The 20,020-nt window shown below is 54.1% G+C and overlaps 2 protein-coding genes across 6 annotated transcripts in view; both read right to left on the reverse strand.

Moving 5' to 3' along the window:
- Positions 1 to 5,193: 5,193 nt before the first annotated feature.
- On the reverse strand, positions 5,194 to 8,598 carry EPHX3 (epoxide hydrolase 3). The gene is made up of 7 exons (XM_070414033.1): positions 8,196 to 8,598; positions 7,904 to 7,989; positions 7,462 to 7,619; positions 7,240 to 7,368; positions 6,187 to 6,290; positions 5,957 to 6,093; positions 5,194 to 5,866 (listed from the first exon to the last, which is right to left on the reverse strand). Exons 1-7 carry the CDS (start codon positions 8,436 to 8,438, stop codon positions 5,641 to 5,643), a joined length of 1,083 nt encoding a protein of 360 aa, XP_070270134.1. The 5' UTR covers positions 8,439 to 8,598; the 3' UTR covers positions 5,194 to 5,640.
- Positions 8,599 to 11,883: 3,285 nt separating this feature from the next.
- The window catches only part of BRD4 (bromodomain containing 4), an 85,846-nt gene continuing 77,709 nt past the window's right edge, over positions 11,884 to 20,020 (reverse strand). For 3 of the 5 annotated variants that reach the window (XM_070416266.1, XM_070416267.1, XM_070416270.1), the window contains exons 12-19: positions 19,322 to 19,374; positions 18,820 to 19,186; positions 17,670 to 18,254; positions 14,544 to 14,924; positions 14,300 to 14,430; positions 13,984 to 14,189; positions 13,666 to 13,906; positions 11,884 to 13,387 (exon numbers count right to left, since the gene is read on the reverse strand). In XM_070416266.1, the coding sequence (XP_070272367.1) occupies positions 13,319 to 13,387; positions 13,666 to 13,906; positions 13,984 to 14,189; positions 14,300 to 14,430; positions 14,544 to 14,924; positions 17,670 to 18,254; positions 18,820 to 19,186; positions 19,322 to 19,374 (2,033 nt within the window). In that variant the 3' untranslated portion in view covers positions 11,884 to 13,318. The remainder of the gene's footprint in view (positions 13,388 to 13,665; positions 13,907 to 13,983; positions 14,190 to 14,299; positions 14,431 to 14,543; positions 14,925 to 17,669; positions 18,255 to 18,819; positions 19,187 to 19,321; positions 19,375 to 20,020) is intronic. The other 2 variants (XM_070416268.1, XM_070416269.1) reach the window with 2 other exon arrangements.

Here is a 20,020-nt window from a genome sequence, read left to right on the forward strand (position 1 = left end):
CAAGGTACATGCCCTTGACCAGAATCGAACCTGGGACCCTTCAGTCTGCAGGCCCACGCTCTATCCACTGAGCCAAACCAGTTAGGGCAGCAGGCTCATTTTTAAGCTGATAATTTTGTATGGCCCATGAAGAATGTTATAAATATCCAAATGGCCCTTGGCAGAATAAAAGGTTTCCCACCCTTGATAAAAAGTATGGAGATATATTTTAAAAGAGAGAGAGAGAGAGAGAGAGAGCGAGCCTGGCTGGTGTGGCTCAGTGGTTGAGAGTCAACCTATGAACCAGAAGGTCACGGTTCAATTCCCGGTCAGGGCACATGCCCGGGTTGCAGACTCGATCTCCAGTGTGGGGCATGTAGGAGGCAGCCGATTAATGATTCTCTCCCATCATTTTGTCTCTCTCTCCCTCTCCCTTCCTCCCTGAAGTCATTTAAAAATAAAATTAAAAAGAAAAAAAAGTGAGTTGTTCTAAAGCTGGTTATTTCTGAATGGGTAAGATTTATGAAAGTTGTAAAAAGGTTTGTGAAAGTTTTAGAAAGGTTTTTAAAAAATCTTAAAAGGAAATTATATAAGTAAGCTAAATAATGAATTTAATTAAATAAATAAATTTAAAAATCAAAAGTAAACTAATACAGAGTTAGAATTTGGTTCTTTTTTCACTCTGTTAAAAGGACAAGAATTTTCCTCTTGCTTTCCAAATACAAAAAGACTTATTTTTAAAATATATATATATTTTATTGATTTTTTACAGAGAGGAAGGGAGGATAGAGAGTTAGAAACATCGATGAGAGAGAAACATCGATCAGCTGCCTCCTGCACATCTCCCCACTGGGGATGTGCCCGCAACCAAGGTACATGCCCTTGACCGGAATCGAACCTGGGACCTTCAGTCCGCAGGCCGATGCTCTATCCACTGAGCCAAACCGGTTAGGGCCCAAATTCTTTTTTAAAAAAATAAGTCTCCTTGCCCTAACCGGTTTGGTTCAGTGGGTCCAAATCCTTTTTTTTAAAAACAAGTCTCCTTGCCCTAACCGGTTTGGCTCAGTGGATTAGAGGGTCGGCCTGTGGACTGAAAGGTCCCAGGTTCGATTCCGGTCAAGGGCATATACCTTGGTTGCGGACACATCCCCAGTGGGAGGTGTGCAGGAGGCAGCTGATCAAAGTTTCTAACTCTCTATCCCTCTCCCCCTCCTTCTCCCTTCCTCTCTGTAAAAAATCAATTAAAAAAATTTTTTTTTTTTTTTTAAAAGAAAAGGATTTGGTATGCCTGGCTGGTGTAGCTCAATGGCTTTAAATATATTTTTAAAAAATAAAAGGATTTTAAAAATTGTATTTTTCTCTCTACCTAATCCCTCCAGATTTTGGAAACTGGAGTACTACTATTTTCATGGCAATATATTTTTTTGCATGATTTCAATAAGCCCAGTTTCCAATTGTGGTTTTATTAACCAAGACTCTGACTGGAATGTCATGTCTGAGAGAGACATGCCTGGACTCTGGATGTCCCCAGAAAGCCTTAAGGAATAAAGACTGACTTTGAAGCCAGTAAGTCCCTTGGAGAAATGGTCAGGTACCTTGCTCGGTCACATGGCAGTCTTTCCAGGTAAGCAACAAAGGTTGCTTTCCTGAGAGATGGCAAGGAATTCACCCAAGTCTATACCTATTTCAGACAAACTTGATGGCAACTAGGTGGCTTGGCTTCTTTGCCCTGAGGGGCTAATTAAAGGTCAATCATGGAATTCCAGCAAAAGATTTAAGAAAGCCTAGCCCGGCTGCTATGGCTCCATGGTTGAGAATGCTATGAACTAGGAAGTTACAGTTGCATTCCCCATCAGGGCACATGCCTGGGTTGAAGGCTCGATCCCCAGTGTGGGGTGCACAGAAGGCAGCCAATCAATGATTCTCTCTCATCATTGATGTTTCTATCTCTCCCTCTTCCTTCCTCTCTAAAATCAATAAAAAAAAATATATTTTTAAAAGTAAGCCTATTTAATCAGTTGCTATTCTTACTGTGTTTATGCAAAAAATTGAAATTGGACTTAATACAATACATAAATTGGTCTTAATTTGGCTTTTTATTAAAAACTAGTGGCCCAGTGCACAAAATTCATGCATGGCAGGGGGTTGTCACTCAGCCTGGCCTGCACCCTCTCCAATCTGGGACCCCTCAGGGGATGTCCGACTGCTGAGTTAGGCCCTGTGGGATTGGGCCTAAACCAGCAGTCGGACATCCCTCTCACAATCTGGGACCGCTGGCTCCTAACTGCTTGCCTGCCTGCCTGATTGCCACCTAACTGCTCCCCTGCCAGCCCGATCGCCCCCAACTGCCCTCCCCTGCCGGCCAGATGGCCCCCAACTGCCTTCCCCTGCTATGACCCACCTCCTCGGCCGGGACCCGCCTCCTCCACGCGAGGCGGCAGAGATGCTGGGACCAGCCTTCTCCATGCAGCAAGGAGCCACGGGACCCCCAGGCCTCACCACATGGAGCGGCTGACAGGCCCCGCCTCCGCTGTGTGCGTGGCCATCTTTGTGGTGGCCATCTTGTCAGGTCTCGCGCGAGGGCCACCTAGGCTTTTATTAGTATAGATGAGGGTAATTTTAGGTGGGAAATTATGTTTCAATAGACTCTATAATATACAATTGTAAGTATTAGATTCCAGTTCAATTAAAAGCTTTATATTTTTCACCTATAAACTGGACTGGATCATGAATTTTTCTAATTTTCTTAAATATTTGGCTACAACCCTCAAAACGGTTTCACTTTTCTCCCATCCTTTGACTTGGAATTAATGAGAATGAAAACATTTTTTCCTTCCACTGGATCATTTGTTGTAATTCTTGCCATTCTAGCTTTTGCCCCAATAATACTAAAATTTTTTTTAACTTTTAATATATTTTTATTGATTTCAGAGAGGAAGGAAGAGGGAGAGAGAGATAGAAACATCAGTGATGACAGAGAATCATTGATCAGCTGCCTCCTGCATGCCCCCCACTAATTGAGCCCGCAACCCAGGCATGTGCCCTTGACCAGAATCGAACCCGGGACCCTTCAGTCCGCAGGCAGACACTCTATCTTCTGAGCCAAACTTGCTAGGGCAAATACTAAGATTTTTAACACAGTTTGTCTCCACCATGTTACAAACCTACTCGTACTCAGGAATACCACCTCTAGACACCATCGTCACCTCCTTCTATCACCAGGTCTCATTACCCCTTTGACAATGAGCAAGGATCTCTTAGCTCTAAAGGAAAACTTCATTCCTCTTCAGCAGGAAGCAGCTACAGAAGAGACCCTGTGCCCCTTTTCTCTGAAAGAATCCAGAGCCAAGATCTTTGAGGGAAGGATGTGGCACACAGACAGACATGAGCAGAGCAAGGATGATGGGCCAGGTACAGAAGGTCACTAGGGCAGCAGGCCCTGGGTGCCTCGCAAAGGACAGTTGTAGGGTGGGACCTCCTCCCAGGGTGAACTTTCTCCTCCTAGCATGTTGCTGGTCTTGTGGTTTGGGGTTGGACTCCCTGACCTTTCCTCTCTGGAGGCCTCAGTTGTGTTTCAGCTCCAGGCTAAACCAGACAAGTAACAGCACAGCTGACACCAGGACCAGCTGCATTGAATAATGACCCCCTGGAAGGACACATCTGGAAAGTTGCTAAATATTCTACTGCGATGTCCCCCTGGGGCCTCCCTAACATCTCCACCCTTAAAAGCCTTAGGACAGAGCACCCAGGGTGCTCTCCCTCCCAGGAGCAGGCAGGTGCCTTTCTCTTCCCCCTCTCCTTTCCCCCGGGGGAGTCACCTTGACCTTCCTCACTTCTAAGGTCCAACGTCCCTTCCTTTGCCTCTATAACTTGTTTCCTAAGCCCATTTCTTCTACAAAATACTTCTTTCATCTCTGTGATTTTATAAATTTTTTCTTACAGTTTTGAGTCTTTCTCTTAATTCTTGCCTAGCCTGCAGAATTCAAGTACTCAGGTTCCTGAACCCAGGTCCGGTCTGACCCCATGGCTGTCACACCTGGTGCTTGTTCCTGCCACCCACAACAAAAGGATGTTATACTGGGCCCGGCCGGTGTGGCTCAGTGGTTGAGCGTCGACCTATGAATGAGGTCAGGGTTTGATCCCTGGTCAGTGCACATGCCCAGGTTGCGGGCTTGATCCCCAGTAGGGGGCGTGCAGCAGGTGGCCCATCAATGATTCTCTCCCATTGATGTTTCTATCTATCTCTCTGAAATCAATAAAAGAAAAAAAATATATATATATCTTAAAAAAAGGATGTTACATTGGAGACAAGGGAGGGCCTGGTGTGACCAACAGGCTGGCTCTGGCCAGGCAGGCCCATCCCAGAGATGAGAATGTATGTGTGAGGTCTGCTGGATCCCTAGAGAGATTTATCATCTGTAGGTCATGGTACTGTCCCCGAAGGCCAGACAAAGGTTAGGGACATAGAGGCTGATGTTGTGACTAGTCTGAGGCAGGTGATCCACCCTTGACTTGTACCGCCCTCATTGGGAGGTTGGAGGCTGGGGCCCCAAAAGTTATCAACAGAAACTGGTGAATTTGGAACAGATGACTCCAAGAGCTGGAGAAGCAGGCCTCAGACCCTTGATGGCCATGCAGCCAGCTGGTCCCTTCCTGTGCCCAATCCAGAATCTCACATATCCTCAGGGAGCCAAGAGCTGTTTTCCCATGGACCTGAGACAAGATCCCAGGCACCTTTCCTAGGCTGCTGTGAGAGAACCTGACCTGTCAAGGCCTGGAGTTGGGACTGGATGATCATGGGAGGGCGCTGCCCAGGGCCTAGCTGGAGAGGATTCTGGGCACCCACTTGCCTCCCCAGGGGTCATCCGTTGGAGAGGTGATCAGGAGCCAAGCAGGAGGCCCCCGGCACTAGGAACATCCTCATCAGCACTGTCTGATAGAACTTTTAAAAATATATATATATATTTTATTGATTCAGAGAAGAAGGAAGAGGGAGATAGAAACATCCATGATGAGAGAAAATCATCGATCGGCTGCCTCCCATATGCTCCCCACTGGGGATCAAGCCCGCAACCCGGGCATGTGCCCTGTCAGGGAATCGAACAGTGACCTCCTGGTTCATAGGTCGATGCTCAACCACTGAATCACACTGGCCAGGCTGATAGAACTTTTTATGTTGATGCCCTTGAAAGATGGCTAGTGTGACTGAGGAACTGAATTTTTAATTGTATTTAATTTTAATTAATTTGCAATTAAATCAAAGTAGCCAGATGTGACTACCAGTTCTGTATTGGACAAAGCAGCATTTAGCTGAAAACCCAGACTGGATGGAGAAAGAAGCCAGGGACAGGAAAGTAAAAGTTTACTTTCAGGGTTTCAGGGTGCTGACTCTGGCAAGAAAACTGGGGCCCCAGGGAAGGGAGAGAGAACATAGCATTTAGCTCCATGGAGTGGAGGCATCCCTGGTTTCCTGGAGTCAAAGTGCTTGCTCCCAGGTACACACTCATGCCTGTGAGTACACGGCGTGGTGTGCTCCAGGACACCCACAGGTGCTCTTGTGTGCAATCTAGGAGTTCCACCCCTATGCATGATCCAAGAGAGCACCTGTGTATGTACACGGTGTGGCCTCCCAGGTGCACGCAGGCCAGTGAGCAAGGGCCACTAGTGCAGCAGGTCTTGTAAGAAGGCCCACATGTATTGGTGCATTTCCTCAGGGTGGCTCTGTGGGATCCAGTGCCCCACGCCTGGCAGAATGTGGGCTTCCAGCCGGCCGGGCACAAAGCGCCTGCTGATGGCCCCGACCAGCCCCTGCTCGAAGTAGCTGTCCTTCTCCCCCCACAGCAGCAGGGTGGGCGTGGCCAGCTCCTGGGGCTCCAGGGGGAAGTTCCTATGACCAAGACAAGACAGGCAGAAGGATGGCTGCCCCCACCTCCTTCCCCACCAACTCCCCTGAGCTTCTGCCTGGGTCTGGACTCACCTGAAGATGTTTCGGTAGTAATTGAGGGGCCCAGTGAGGCCACCGGGCTGTGAGAAGTCATAAAGGAAGGCCTCAAGCTCACTGGGGCTCAAGCGTGGGATGCCCCTCTTATGGTGGGTGAGGGTGGTCTTCAGGATCTGAGAACAAAGTAAGACTCTGGCTTCAGTGCTCCATCTACCCAACCAATGGCCCTCCACCCACAACCACCCCAGGCCTTCACTCTACTTCACCTGGAAGTCAGACATGGACAACAACTTCTCGGGCAGCCAGGGAAGCTGGAACAGGAACACATAGTTGGAACGAAAGAACTGGCCAATGTGGCGCATTGAGTAATCTAGGGGGAGGGGAATGCAGACATGAGGCCTGGGCCTGGGATGGCTCTACACCCCTGCACCCCTATACCCACCCTGGTCAGGCACACAGATGCACCAACACTCAGGCATGCAACCGCTGCCTGTCTGAGCCTGTGAAGACACCTGACGTCCCCCTTTACCCTGGCACCAGCTTCCCTTCCACCTGAGTAGTCACTGTACCTACAGAATGGGGCACCTCCCTCTGCAGCTCCTGGGAGCACCCACATCCACTGGTGTGCTTTCCTGGCCCAGGCCTGCTTCATTCAACAAACATTTACTGAGCACCTACTGTGTGCCAGGCCCTGTTCTAGACTCTGGAGACACAGTGATGAACAGGACAGACAAAACTCCCTTGCCCTCAGGGAGCTGACAGTCTAGAGATGGAAACAGGCAAGAAACAACAAGGGAGGGTGGGGGTGGGGGGAGAGAGAGAAAGAGAGAGAGAGAGAGAGAGAGAGAGAGAGAGAGAGAAGGAGGGGTGGAGAACAAATATTCAGCTATGACTACAATGCTGGTAATTAAAATCAGGTGATGTGATGAGGACTGGGTAGCCAGAGATGGCATCTTATGTAATTGTAGTTGCTTAGTTACCTATGCTTTCACTGCTAGAAGAAAGCCATTTAACTTCTCTCAGTTCCCCCAACTGGACCATGGGGATAATAATACTTTCATAAGCCTAGGTGGCTTGTGAAGGTTACTGTATGAGGCTCCTTGTCAGAGAAATCATCACCTGTAAGTGCTCAAAATATGTGAGTTACTCCTAAGTGTACTGTCATTGGTTGTAGATTGGGAGTGGCCCAGGGGAAGGGACCCAGGTTCACTGCTGACCCTCCAGCCCCAGGTGTGTTGACTGATGGACAGAGAAGTATAGCCACAAACACATGCTCCTTCAAACAGACACACCCCAGCATCCTGGACTCCCCGACACACCTTGGTACACCGACATGGGGGCAGCACTGACCACCACCATCCGCTCAACCAGGGACGGGTAGTAGATGGAGAAATTCCAGGCCAGCAGTGCACCCCAGTCGTGGGCCACCAGGATGCACTTGGAGTAACCTGCGGGGTCAGAGGAAATGGAGTGAGTGAGACGCCCGGCAGAGGCGAGTCAGGGGCGGGAAGGCCGAGGCTGGGATGGGGACACATCCCCACCCAGGCCCAGGATGACATCCTGGATGTCCGCCGTCAGCAGGTCGACAGTGTAGGAGTCCACGTCCCTTGGTGCATCGGAGGAGCCGTAGCCACGCATGTCCACGGCCACCACGTGAAAGCGGCTCTGGAACTCCCGGAGCTGGTAGCGCCAGGAGAACCTGTCGGGCCGGCGGAAGAGGAAGGGAGGTTGAGTCAGGGTCCCCACACCTAGCAGAGGCCTATCCCGGGCGGTGTTAACACAGACTCATTCCTCTTTGACTCCTCCCTTGGGGCCTCTGGTCCCTGGGACCTCCTAGACACCTGTCCCCCAGCGCCCCATCTGAGCCCTGTATCGGTTCGCCCCCAGTCTACCCAGCCCGGTCCTGCCTCCTGGGTGCCCTGGTGGTCCGAGTTCCACCTCCCCCCAGCCCTGAGCACCCAGTCCCCTGGGCCTCACACATACCAGTTCTGGGGAAAGCCGTGAAGAAAAAGCATGAGGGGCCCGTTGCCGCGTCCGGCGGAGACATAGTGCAGGCGCAGGCCCGAGCTCTGGGGGAGGCACAGTCTAGGTAAGATCTGGGGAACCCCTCTTCCTTATGCCTGAAACCCTCCCTTCCAACACCCCCCCACCCCCGCCCCGTCCCCCGCCCGGCCTTAGGTTTGGACTCAGTCATTAGCGCTCAGCTCACGCAGCCGCAGCCCCGCCTCCCCGCCGGCTCGAGCCCCGCCACCCCGACGGCACCCGGTGCGCTCACCTTGAGGGTCAGGAAGCAGTGCTCCCCGAGCTCAGGGTCGCTCAAGCAGACGGGTGCCGTGCGCCGGGGGGGCCCGCAGCAGCCGCGCCGGGGCCGGCACAGCACGTGCGTGAGCGCAATGCAGCCATAGACCGCGGCGGCCACCAGCGCCGCCGAGAACACCAGGCTCCACATGAAGGCGCGCAGCAGCTTCAGGGTGAGGCGCGACGGCGCCAGCAGGGCCGTCACCACCAGCTCGGGCATGGCGCCGTGTCCTGGGACGACGGTGCTGCCGTCGGGATCCTCGGCCCGGGGCGCGCGCAGCAGCGGCGAGGCGGGGTCCGGGCTGCAGAGCCCACCGCCTTTAGCCTGGGGCCCCTCCGTGCCGTCGGGGTTTGCGGAACGCTGGAGAGAACACGACTTAGCTGAGTGCCAGGTGAACACCTGGGCGCGCTGGCCACAGGGAGCCAGACTAGGGTGCCAGGGTGGAGCCTGCGAGGACCAGGCTGCGGTGGGTGGGGAGGGACCTTGGGGCGAGGTGCGAGGAACTAGAGCGGTGGGCGGGGCTTAACATGTGGGCGTGGTCTAGGGGGACTCCCGCAGCAGGTGGGTGAGAGTTTAACTCCAGAGGAAGATTGACGTCCTGCAAGGAAAGAGGGGGAGTCCTGAGTGGAACCGGGGGAGCCTGGAGCGAAGGGGCGGGGAACTGAAGGGCAGGTATGGGCTACGAGCCGGAAGGGCGAACCCAACCTGGTCCAGGAGCCTTGTAAGGGTTGGGGCGTGGCTTGGGTGTGTGGGCGGAGCCGAGGGAAGGCGGGGTCTAACTGGGTGGAGAAGGACGGAGCAAGGAAGCTGGGCCAATGAGCTGGGGCCCGGCCTGGACCCGGGCCAATGAGACAAGGGGGCGGTGCCAGAAACCAATATGGCGGGCCAAGCGTGCCCAGAAGTGGGAGGAAGGTGCAGCCTGCGCCACCGCAGAGATTGGGAGGGCGGCTGGGGCTATTGCTGCGGCCTGAGGAGGCCTCAGGGGTCCCCGGCCGCCATCTCCCGGGAGTCCCCCGCCCGGGAGCGCGCGACCCACCCTTCGGCTTGGCTCCAAGCGACCTAACAGCACCTTCACCCAGCTCTGGTTTCAACGGTGGGTCCTGCAGCCGCGACCCCGCGCTAGCCTCCAGTTGGCCCAGTGGGCCCTTCGGCCCGCCCCTGCACAGCGGTGATTGGACTCTGGCGGTCATTTTGACGTGCAGGCGACAGGTCCCGCCCGAGAGCCCAGCCGCAGGTGCCGGGACCCGGGCTCCGCAGCAAGTGGTGGAGGGGATACTCTTGTCTCCGCGGAAGACCCGGCCCGTTGCGTCACTGGGACTGTGGCCGGAAGAGGAAGTGGGCCTGGGCCGGGCACGAGGCTTCTTCCTCCTCGTTTTGCAACCTTCCCCCAAGATCCTGGGTATTTCACGGTCCCTTATTTAATCTTTATAACAGCCCTATTACGTGTAAGTGCTGTGATCACACTCCTGCATCACAGGCCACCAACCTGCAATTTGGGGATTAAGTCATTTGCCCAAAGTCATAGAACTGGCTAAGCAGCAATCCAGGATTTTGAGAAAAGCAGCAGCCTTGAGCTCCACCTCCTCGCCTTTGGCAGCCATTGGCACGCTTTTGGCTTTCTGTTGGTATCGTGGGCACCTCAGTGTGCTTATGTGCCTACTTCTTATAATAAATTTCAGAGGGGAAGGGAGAGGGAGAGATAGAAACATCAATGATGAGAGAGAATCATTGATCGGCTGCCTCCTGGACTCCCCACTGGAATGTGCCCTGACTGGGAATGGGACTGTGACCTGCTGGTTCCTAGGACGACACTCACCCACTGAGCCACGCCGACTGGGCTGGGCCTCCTTCTTCATTATCCATTTGGGATATTACCCATTGACTCATGTCACCACCACTGGACGTGCTTTTTCCACCTGTACTTTTTCTACTGGTTCCTCTAATTTGAAACACTCCACTCATCCCTTTTTGTCATCTCTCACCCTCTCTTCCGCCTTCCACTGTTAATCTTACCTTTGTATTGTCATTGCTAAACATTATACTGTCCTGGGACCATAATTAAGTCCCTGGCTTGTTACTTAAAGGGAATGAATAGTGGTTTATATGGTTCGGCCTCAGTAAACAATGCACTCAGTTAAGTAGTTGTCTATGATTACACTGCCTGTATTGTACAAATGTTTGTTTTCCCTGCACTTAACCTTTCTTTTCTTGCATGATTAGACCGTCATAGCTTTAGTTTCTTTTACATTTTCTATAAAATCAATTCTCTTGACCACTTGACAACCCTGATATCCCTCCTGAGCTCTCTAATCTTGCTGCATGACTGGTGGGTTTTGGGGGACATTACTTCTTCCTCTGCTACGAGTACACAACGCTGACTCTCACTCCACCACCCCTAACCCTCAGCTCTACCCTCAAACAAAAAGACAGCAGTAGTCACAGGATAGTAATTTTATATTCAGTACAAATGTTTATTTTTGCAATGAGAACTGCACAAAAAAAAACCTTTAGTATATAAGTGAAAAGTCTACGAATTCCCTTCTACAAATGTCTAAAGTGTTTAATACAAGTCTCAGATTCACTGACATAATTATTGGCCAAGCGATCCGTGCATACAGTACAGTGGGGGCTTGTACACACCTCTCACTCTTGTATAGGACTAAGATTTCTAGTACTGTGGGAGGGACTGGGAAAATGGCCAGAGAAATTAAATAGATCCAAGTTCTAATTATAACCCAGTTAGAGAAACACCTATGAGGGAGGTGTGGAGAGGGCTATGGCAGAATTCACTCTTTAGAAGGAAGGCGGAGACAACCATTTCTCCAGCTAAATAGTCGGACTTGGCCTGGGGAAGTGTCAGAACAGAAATGAGGGAGGGTGTGGGATGAAATAGAAGCAACCCCAAAGAACCAAACTGTAAGTCTTACTTGAACCAGCACATTGTTTATGAGGAAGAGCCTGGAGGGTGGGCAGGGGCACAGGAGGGGTAGAGGTCGGGGGGCGGCTCTGGCTGGATGCCAGAACTGCACCTCTCTGGGAGGTTTGGGAGATCCCAAACACAATACACCGTTAAAGGGGGATGTGGATTAATAAACAGTGCTAGCAATGTTTCAATCAGTGTCTCTGCATACATATAAATGAAATACTTTCATCTTTCATCCTAGGGGCTGCTCCTGGGTACCCAGCTTGCCTTGTGGCTACTGATGGGCACACAGGCAAGGGTGGCCATCTGGTGGACTTTCTCTGGCAGGAATGTGTGGGTGTGCATCTGTGTGCATGTGAGAGAGGATCCTAGTTGGGAGGATGTACACTTATCTAAGAATATCTGGTTAACCCTGAGCTTAAATGAAAAGAGTTAAGTAGAGGGAGACAAAGTGGGAGAAGTGACCCAAGTCCCCTGGTGAGTAGGGGACAAGGATGTAGGAGAATACTGTCTGGAATCTGGCCAGGTTCCCTGGAGCACACCACCACCTGTCTAGGAGGGAAGAATGGGTACCTGGACTCCCTGTCACAGCTTCAGCTTGGGATGGCAGGGAAAGACCATGGGAAATGGGCTAGATGGCCCCTGGTGGGAGTTATATAGACATGATTTGGGGTCTGAAGACTCCTGGGCCTCGCCTAGGTAACAGGTGGTTCACAAAGAAATGTCAGGGAGACACCAGCATTAAAAAAGAGAGATGTGTTTATTCCATGATCAGTACAGACCAAATGCATATTCACTGTATGAAAGTCAAACCAGTCACTGACTCCAGAGTATGGCCAACACTGAGGCACCAGTGTTGTGGTGTAGAGTGGGTTATCATGGCACGTGTAACCTCACCAAGGGCTCCAATTACAAAACTTAAAAAAAAAAAGCGAGGGAAGTGCCCGCAGGTGGGCACTGAGCGGGTGCCAGGCCAGGAGCCTCTGCCTCAGTCTGTGGCCCTGGCACCCGCTTGTCCCCTAGCCCGACCCTTCCTTTTCTGGTAAAAAACAACTCAAACAGATTTGACATTAAAAACAAAGAAGCCAATGAATGGAGTTGGGAAAAGAAAACACAGCTTTCTGGTTTTGTAATTAAAAATAGACTAATAAAGTTTGAAACTGAGTACAATGTAGGCAGTTTTTTTGTGTGTTTTGTGTTTTGTTTTGTGGGTTTTTGAGGTTTTTTACACCAGTTTGGTGGAGTCACCAACAAACTTCAAACAAGGATATGCCAACTATGTTTCACTATACAGCCACAGTCACACACTACCCACAGCGCAGTGGCAGCTGCTGCCCAACGAGGAGAGGGTTACACCATTTCAGAGATAAGCAGTGCCATTGTGTTTGGAGGAGAAGAATTAAAAATAAAATAGAATCCAACAAAAAATATATATATAGAAAAAAAACCCAGAAACACAGGTGGGAAGGAACTGACTTTGGTTGGTGGCCTCACTCACCAGGCGAGGCTGGCCCACACGCGCGACAGTCACCTCGCTCTGGATTGCCATGGACACACACACCTCCACGGCACTATTCCCTTTTGCACAAGCAAACACTTACAGAGAGCGGCTCTTGATTAAAGGCTTGTGGGGGGAGGGCAGGGGTGGGATCTGTTCAAGGCAAAGTCAGTGCCAGCAAGGGGGTGGACCGGTGCCCTCTTTTGCCTCCAGCTCACTTGGGCCTGTCCTGCTGTCCTGGGGGCAGGCATCTGAGGCTGGGGTGTGGGGAAGGACTCCCGGCAGGCAGGACGTCATGAACGTCAAGTTCTCAGGGACAGAAAACCAGTCACGGTGGCGGCAGCAACGATGTCCTCTGTATACTGTGTAGACATTTGGCAGAGAGTAGGGCCTCTGCCCGCACGCGGGGACGCGGACTTGGGTCTGGCCGACACTTGCTCATAGTGAGACGTGTTCTGAGCTGATGTCCTGTGAGGGTGACAGAACGTCCGGCTGGCTGTAAGGCAGACGGGCTCTACAGTCCTTAGCTGCCCGTCAGGCCTGCCCTGGCATAGCATGCACAAGGGCCAGGCCTAGAGACAGGTTGTGGATGCTGCTCCCGCCTCCGCTGCCACGCCTAACACTATGGAGAGTCATCTTTTCGCCAGAAAATCAAAGTCAGAAGTCACCTAGGTGCTCTCAGAAAAGATTTTCTTCAAATATTGACAATAGGTCACTCTGGAAATTCATGTCAATGGTAGCTGCCATCTGCAGGAAAGAGGAGGGAAGAGTCAGAGAGTGAGAGGACCCCCACCCCTCCAGCATCGGCAGCTTCCTTAGGGCCCATTCCCTGGAACCTCATGGCTCAGAGGCCAGCTGGTGTGGACAAGCAGGTTCCCTGCTCCAAGCACACATTCGAGGGTCTCCCTGCCTGCCCCCCTTCTCAGGGTGATGCTCCTGCCCCTCTCTGGGTTCAGGTCCCCTTTCCAAACTCCTCCAGGGTTGTACTCCTGCCCTGGGGTTCCCCAGCAGGGCCCCTGACTTACCGCTTCCCGGCGCCTTCGCTCCTGCTCCCGCTTTCGGGCCAGCTCCCGCTGCTGGTCCAGCATAGACTGGGGCTGGGAGCTCTGGGCCTGGGGGGCGGCGGCAGCTGCAGCCACTGCAGCCGCTTGTTGCTGCTGCTGCTGCTGCTGTTGCTCCTGCCTCTGCTGCTGCTGCTCCTGGCGCCGGCGTGCCTCCTCGTGGGCTCGCCGGGCCTGCTCCAGTGCGTCCTCGTCCTCACGGCTCCTGAGCAGAGCAGGGCTCCAGGTCAGCCTGGGGCCTGGGGCGCCCCAGGAGCCCCCGCCCGCGGAGCCCGCGCCCACCTCATGCGCTCCTGCCGTAGTCGCTCCTTCTCCTTCTCTGCATGTTCAGCCTGCGCCTTCAGGGCCTTTTCCCGTTCCTCTTTCTCACGGGCAGCGCGACGGAACTGCTCAAAGCTGTCACTCGATGACTTAGCTGTGGAGGATGGGGTGGTGGGGTGCTTCTGCACCAGGCTAGCCCAGGAGCCCATGTTCTTGATTTTAAGGTCCTGTGAGGCAGAGAGACCATCGGGTGGGTGAGGGGGCCCTGCTGCCATATGGATACCTCCTTGGGGTGAGGGTGAGGAGTGAGGTGCACTTGTGGGCCCATAGACCCTACCTTTTTAGGGGCAACTGGTGTTTTCGGCTCCTGTTTCTGTTTGTCCTTGTCGGGAGCCCCTGATGGGGGTGCATTCTGTTCAGGGGGCCGGATCACAGGCCTTCCAACGTCCACGGGCTTCATCTCAGGCCCTGGAACACAAACAGCCTGTGGGCCTGGATCCCCCATGGGGCAGGCATGGCGGACTGGCCGGCCAAGAAGAAGCTCGCATTTAGTACTGGCAGAGAGTGGACGGGACACTCACGCTGGGGCAGGTGGACGGGAGCCTTGATGTTCTCCGGGTGCTTGGGGGGCTCCGGCCGCAGCGAGGGGCTGAAGGGCTCGCTGCGGATGATGGGTGAGTGGATCTTCTCCTCCTTCACCACCACCAGGGGCTGGGGCTGGGACTGGACCACAGAGGCTGCACGCAGCTCCTGGGACGGCACAGGCATGGCGACCGGTGAGGCAGGCAGGCGGCCTTGGCCTTGGCCCGTGCCTGGCCCTGGGGGCCGAGGCCCAGCCCTGCTCTTTACCTGCTTCTTCGGCTGGACACTTTGCTGGGGTGGCGATTGGTGGGTCAGGCTCTGGAACTGTTGCATCTGGGGGGAATGTATCATAAGCGGGGAGGGGGCTTCACGGAGGTGACCTAGGAAAGGGGACAAGGAGCATGTCAGCCGATTGGTGTGGAGGCTGCTAGTGCTGGGCCCAGTCTGGTCCCCGAATCCAATCGGAGCCCCACCAGAAGAGCCCCGCCACATGGGGTCTGTGGGCCTGCTCAGTCAGGCTCCAAGCTCAGTGTGGAGCAGGGCTTTGTGGAGCTATGCACTCAGTCCTAGTATCTAAAACCTGTATCAGAATCATCAGGAAGGTTTGAGAAGTGCATAACCTGATACATTTGGTCCCAGGTGTGGACTGAGCCTGAGTACTTTTTAAAAGCTCTCCAGCCCAGCCAGTGTGGCTCAGTGGTTAAACGTCAACCTATGAACCATGAGGTCACAGTTCGATTCCTGGTCAGGGCACATGCCCAGGTTGTAAGCTCAATCCCCAGTGTGGGTGTGCCGGAGGCAGCCAATCAATGATTCTCTCATCATTGATGTTCTTATCTCTCTCTCTCTCTCTCTCTCTCTCTCTCTCTCTCTCCCTCCCTCTTCCTTCCTTTCTGAAATCAATAAAAACATATTTAAAAAAATAAAAAAGCTCTCCAGATAGTTCTGTGGCAATGCTTGGGTTAAACGCAAGGCACATCAGTAACTGCACAGAATAGGCAGCCTGGGTCCTGGCTGTCCGGTGGCTTGGCCTGCCTGCCTGCCTGCAGCTGCTTCAGGCCTAGGAGAGCCTGGAACTGGCCTCCACCACAGCGGAGTTAGGGAACAGGTCCTGAGCTTGTGGTTCCTGTAGGAAGTGGGCCAGTCCACCGATTTTTATCCCAACAATGGGAGGGGCGACCTAGGCAGCCACAGGATACAAATACCCTATACAGGGCAGGAGCTCGAAAAGCCCCACTACTGGTCCCTGGGAAAGGTATAGCTAGGCACTGAAGACTGACACCTTAGCTTCATTGCTGAGGTAACAGCCCTAGATCACAGTGGGCCAGCCCCTCAGGACTGGGCAGCTGGAGTAGACACCAAGTCCTGCCCTAAACTTTCCCATCCACCCTAGCAAGGGTACACCCTCCTATCTGAATCCTACATGTCTTGGCCAGCTCCACCAGTGTCCACAAAAGCCACTGCTCTGCAGTGCCTGTGTTCCTGGTCCTTCCTCACATTGAACCACCTAACCCAGGCTCTGCGCACCGGCCCTGCCACTGACCTGCCTCTGTCTGCCAGCACAGACACCCTTGGGCAGAGGTGCCCATTTTAGTGGGCCTAGAGTTGACCCACAACTGATTCCCCTGCACTCTCTCTCAAGCCAGAAAAGCTGTTTGGAGATGACCTGAGAGCAAGGACCAGCCTTGTGCCTATCCCTTGGCCCCCAGTACCAGGTGGCTGGTTCTGCCAGCCTAGGTGCCAGGTGGCCTTCGTCCAGGTCTGCCAGCCAGCCAGCCACAGTCACACAATTGTGACAGCCTCCTGCCTGGGGAGGCTCCCTTGAGAATATCTACAGAGGTGACCGGGGCAGGCTCTTAGGCCTATGATCTGTAGGAATCGCCTGCCGGCTGGTGGCTTCCTCCACCAACACTTAGAGGGGAGGCCCAGTGGCGGTGCCTGAGAGCTGGCTCAGCACCCAAGGATGCCTGCTGAGTTCCTCAGGATTCCAATGCCTTGGCCTTAGACCCAAAGCCCTAGGTGGGTTCCAATCCACATCACTCCCTGGCCATGGGAGCTGAAGGTGAGATGGACCAGGTGACCAGAGGGGACCTGTCCCACCCCCACTGCTGGCTCTTCTAAAGGCATCTCAGCACCTATCACCACCCACTACTGGAAGCCTGGCCTTGCTCACGGATGGGAAGAGGCACAGCTGCATGGCTGCCAGGACCAGCACCCGTCTTTCCCAGGGAGGACAGCCAGCTGGTCTTGGCCCAGGGCTGCAGCTATCCACTTGGTACCTGGCAGCTTTTGCTGGGTTTAGGAGCAGTCACACATAGTTATGGCCTGTTCAATTTGTGAGCAGCAATGCTGCACCCCCAGGCCAGCATTGGTCTACACTGCCAAGTCCAGGGACCTCAACTCTGACCCTTGCATGTCAGTACACCATGAGGCATCGATGCCACATTGCCACACCAGAGTTGGCCAGAATGCTTTGTTTACAGACATTTAGATAACAAATGTCCAAGAAAGGCAAGAGGGCATGGCCTGACCAATGCTGTGGAGGAAAATAGGGCAGCCTGGACCAAGCAGCAGGAGATAGGAATGGTTTCAGGGGAAGGTGGGAGGCACACTACCTTTGATCTTCAGCCCAATTCTCCCCGACATGATCCTGGCTCCACCAGATGGGCCTCACGACACCAAGAGCAGAGCACCTATTCCTGCAGGGTCTCAAACAGCCCCCACTGCCCACACCTGCCCCTGGATCTGCCTGGAACTTAACCTCCCCCACCCCCATCTGTTAAACTAACGGCTGCTCATCCTCTGGCCACCTTCTCCTGGAAGCCTGCTCTAACCAGAGGTGGACTGGGTGCCTCCCACCTACCAAGAATCACGATATACTGTAACATTCCTGACTGAGTTACAAGAGAAGGACCAGTGGGGGCCTTATTCTCAGCCATCTCAGCTTGCAAGCAAGACATACCTGATAGAGACACTACAAGAAGTACCCACACCATGTCAGCCACCCCTCTCCAACCTCAGCCTGAAGCATGAGCTGACCTGCCTGGCTGCTCAAGGACAAAACCCTGGATCCAGTCCCAGCCTCCCTGGGTTAGGGTTAGGATTAAGAACCGAGGGCCACTTACTGGTTGAGTAGGGGTCCGACTTGTGGTGCCGGGGTGAAGGGTGATGCTGGATGACTTGCTGAGGCTTGGCGGGCTGCGGTGGGGGTGGCTGCTGGCCCTGGGGCGGGTGAGGGGGCTGTGGGCCTGGGGGTGGCGGAGGCTGCTGGATGTGGGTGGGGAACTGCATGGGTTGCATATGCACAGGTCGGGGGGGTGGCTGGTGCTGTGGCTGTGGCTGTGGCTGTGGGGGTGGAGGAGGAGGTGGTGGCTGCTGTAACTGCTGCTGCACGGAGGGATGAGGCGGGGGTGGCAGGGGTGGCGGGGGCTGGGACTGCACCTTCACGGAAGGGAGTAGAGGTGTGGGGGGCTGCACCTTCTGCAGCTGCTGCAGGTAGAGCTGCATCTGCATGGAGGTGAGGGGTGGGGTGGGTGGCTCCTCTTCCTCCTGCAGCAGCACTTGGGGTGGCTGGGCCATGGGGGGCTGTGGGAGCAGGGGCGGTTGGGCCAGAGCAGGCGACACAGCAGGGGGCCGGGCAGGCTTGGGGGGCAGGGCGGCAGCTCGGTTGCTGGGCCTCGATGGCTGCTGGGGCAGCGCGTTGTGCAAAGCTGGAAGGACACAACAGTGTGGCAGTGAGGCTCCCGTGGTCCTCAGCCTGGCCTTTCTACTCCATCCTGACCTTCTACCCCTCTGACAAGCACTCTCCCCACCCTCCTCAGGTTCTCACCATGTCCAGAATAAAGCCCTCGCCAGTCCTGTCCTGGCAGGTGGCCTGTGCCTCCCACCTTCCTCCCTTCCTCCAGCTAGTCCCCGTCTTCAAGTCTCAAAGCAGGTATGTCCTGAATGCCGCCATCTGACCCTCCTATCTGGGATGAGTGTGTGTCCCCCCATTTGTAACAGAGTTACAGAGGGGTCACATTTTTCACCTGACAATGCCTGACCCAGCACAACTGACTCATTATCTTCTGTATCAAAGAACTAACTTTCTGCAAAGGCTATCTTGGGGTATCTTGTATAATTTCCACAATGGCCCTGAGAAGCTGCTGACATCCCCTTAGAGACAATGAAGCTGAGATGGGTTCCGAAGTTTGCCCCGAGTGCCCAGCGGCAGAATGGTGAGACCAGGGTGGGAAGGGGCCTCCCTGAACCTCGGCGGCTATGGCCACAGCTCACCTGGAGGAGAGACCACTGAGTGCTGGTTGAGATGAGGCGGAGTGCTGTGCTCGGGTGGCTGGGGGAGGTGAGGGGGCAGCTCGGGCTGCGGCAGGTGCAGGATGGGTTGGGTGAAGTGGCCGATGGGGTCGAAGACGCTGCCTGGGAGCTGGGGCTCCAGGACGGGCACCTGGGCGGCGATGAAGGGCGGGGGCGAGGACTTCATCGTGGGGGCAGTCTGTTGTGGCATGGAGGGTGGGGGTGGTGGGGGTGCCTGTTGCTGCTGCTGCGAAGGTGGGGGTGGCGGGGGCTGCTGGGGAGGTGGCGGGGGCTGCTGGGGCCCAGGGCCCGGGGCCTGCTGCAGCTGCTGGTGATGGTGGTGATGATGCTGCAGACAGACAGACAGACAGAGGCTGATGTCAGGCAGGCAGAAACCCCCGGGCCAGCCCCAGGGTCCCCCCGGGGCCCAGAGAGGCAGGTGACCACCACTTTCCTAAGGGAAGACACCTCTATGATCACATACCTTCTTCTGCTCCCTCCCAGGGTGCCCCTTCTTTTTTGACTTCGGAGCCATCTCTGTGAAGGAAAAGAGAAGGTAGTGAGGTCTAGAGGAGAAGACCAGGCTGCCTTGGATGCAGAACCAGGAGAAAACAGGGTGAGTTCAGAAGGACCAGTGACGGTGAGACGGGGTGGCTGGATTGTCTGGTATGAGAGTCCGTTATGGGAAAAAGACAATGTGGAGTGTCACCTACCCATTTGCCTGCCACTTTTCTTAGCTGGGACCATGCCCGAAAGGCCTCCCTGCCCAACTCCTGACCCCTAACTCCATTAAAGAACAACACCCGGGAACTGGGGGTTGAGCTATGCAGACCGCTTGCCCAACATCTCCCCCTACTTTCTGGTGACAGGTCACTAAGGCCATCTGAGTGTCTGCACCCTAACCCATTGTCTTGGAACAACTATGGTGTTTGAAATGATCATAACCATTTGACAGATGAGCAAAATGAGGCTCAGAAGTCAAGGGACTTGCCCTGGAACACACAGCTGCCTCCAACAACTGAGGTGCACTCCTTCCCATCCCCCCAGGAGGAGGCAAATAGAGTGAGTTAGGGTGAGAGATGTGGTGCAGGCTGGAGCCAAAGTCTGGCCACAGAGCCATGGGACAGGTGAGGAGAGGGCGGACACGTGGGAAGGCCACAGTGTGAGTACTTCAGGGGAGGGA

This window comes from Myotis yumanensis, unplaced genomic scaffold, assembly GCF_028538775.1.
Source record: "Myotis yumanensis isolate MYYU_CA2020_CCGP unplaced genomic scaffold, mMyoYum1.0.hap1 SCAF_5, whole genome shotgun sequence".
In the NCBI taxonomy this organism is placed as follows: Eukaryota; Metazoa; Chordata; class Mammalia; order Chiroptera; family Vespertilionidae; genus Myotis; species Myotis yumanensis.

What these genes read in the sequence shown, in the direction of transcription:
- EPHX3 (XM_070414033.1), bottom strand. Translation starts at nt 8,438, where the DNA reads ATGCCCGAGCTGGTGGTGACGGCCCTGCTGGCGCCGTCGCGCCTCACC. An exon ending in CCCCATGTCGGTGTACCAAG is followed by an intron (nt 6,291 to 7,239) that starts GTGTGTCGGGGA and finishes CCCTCCCCCTAG; the next exon opens with ATTACTCAATGCGCCACATT. An exon ending in TACTACCGAAACATCTTCAG is followed by an intron (nt 5,867 to 5,956) that starts GTGAGTCCAGAC and finishes TCTTGGTCATAG; the next exon opens with GAACTTCCCCCTGGAGCCCC.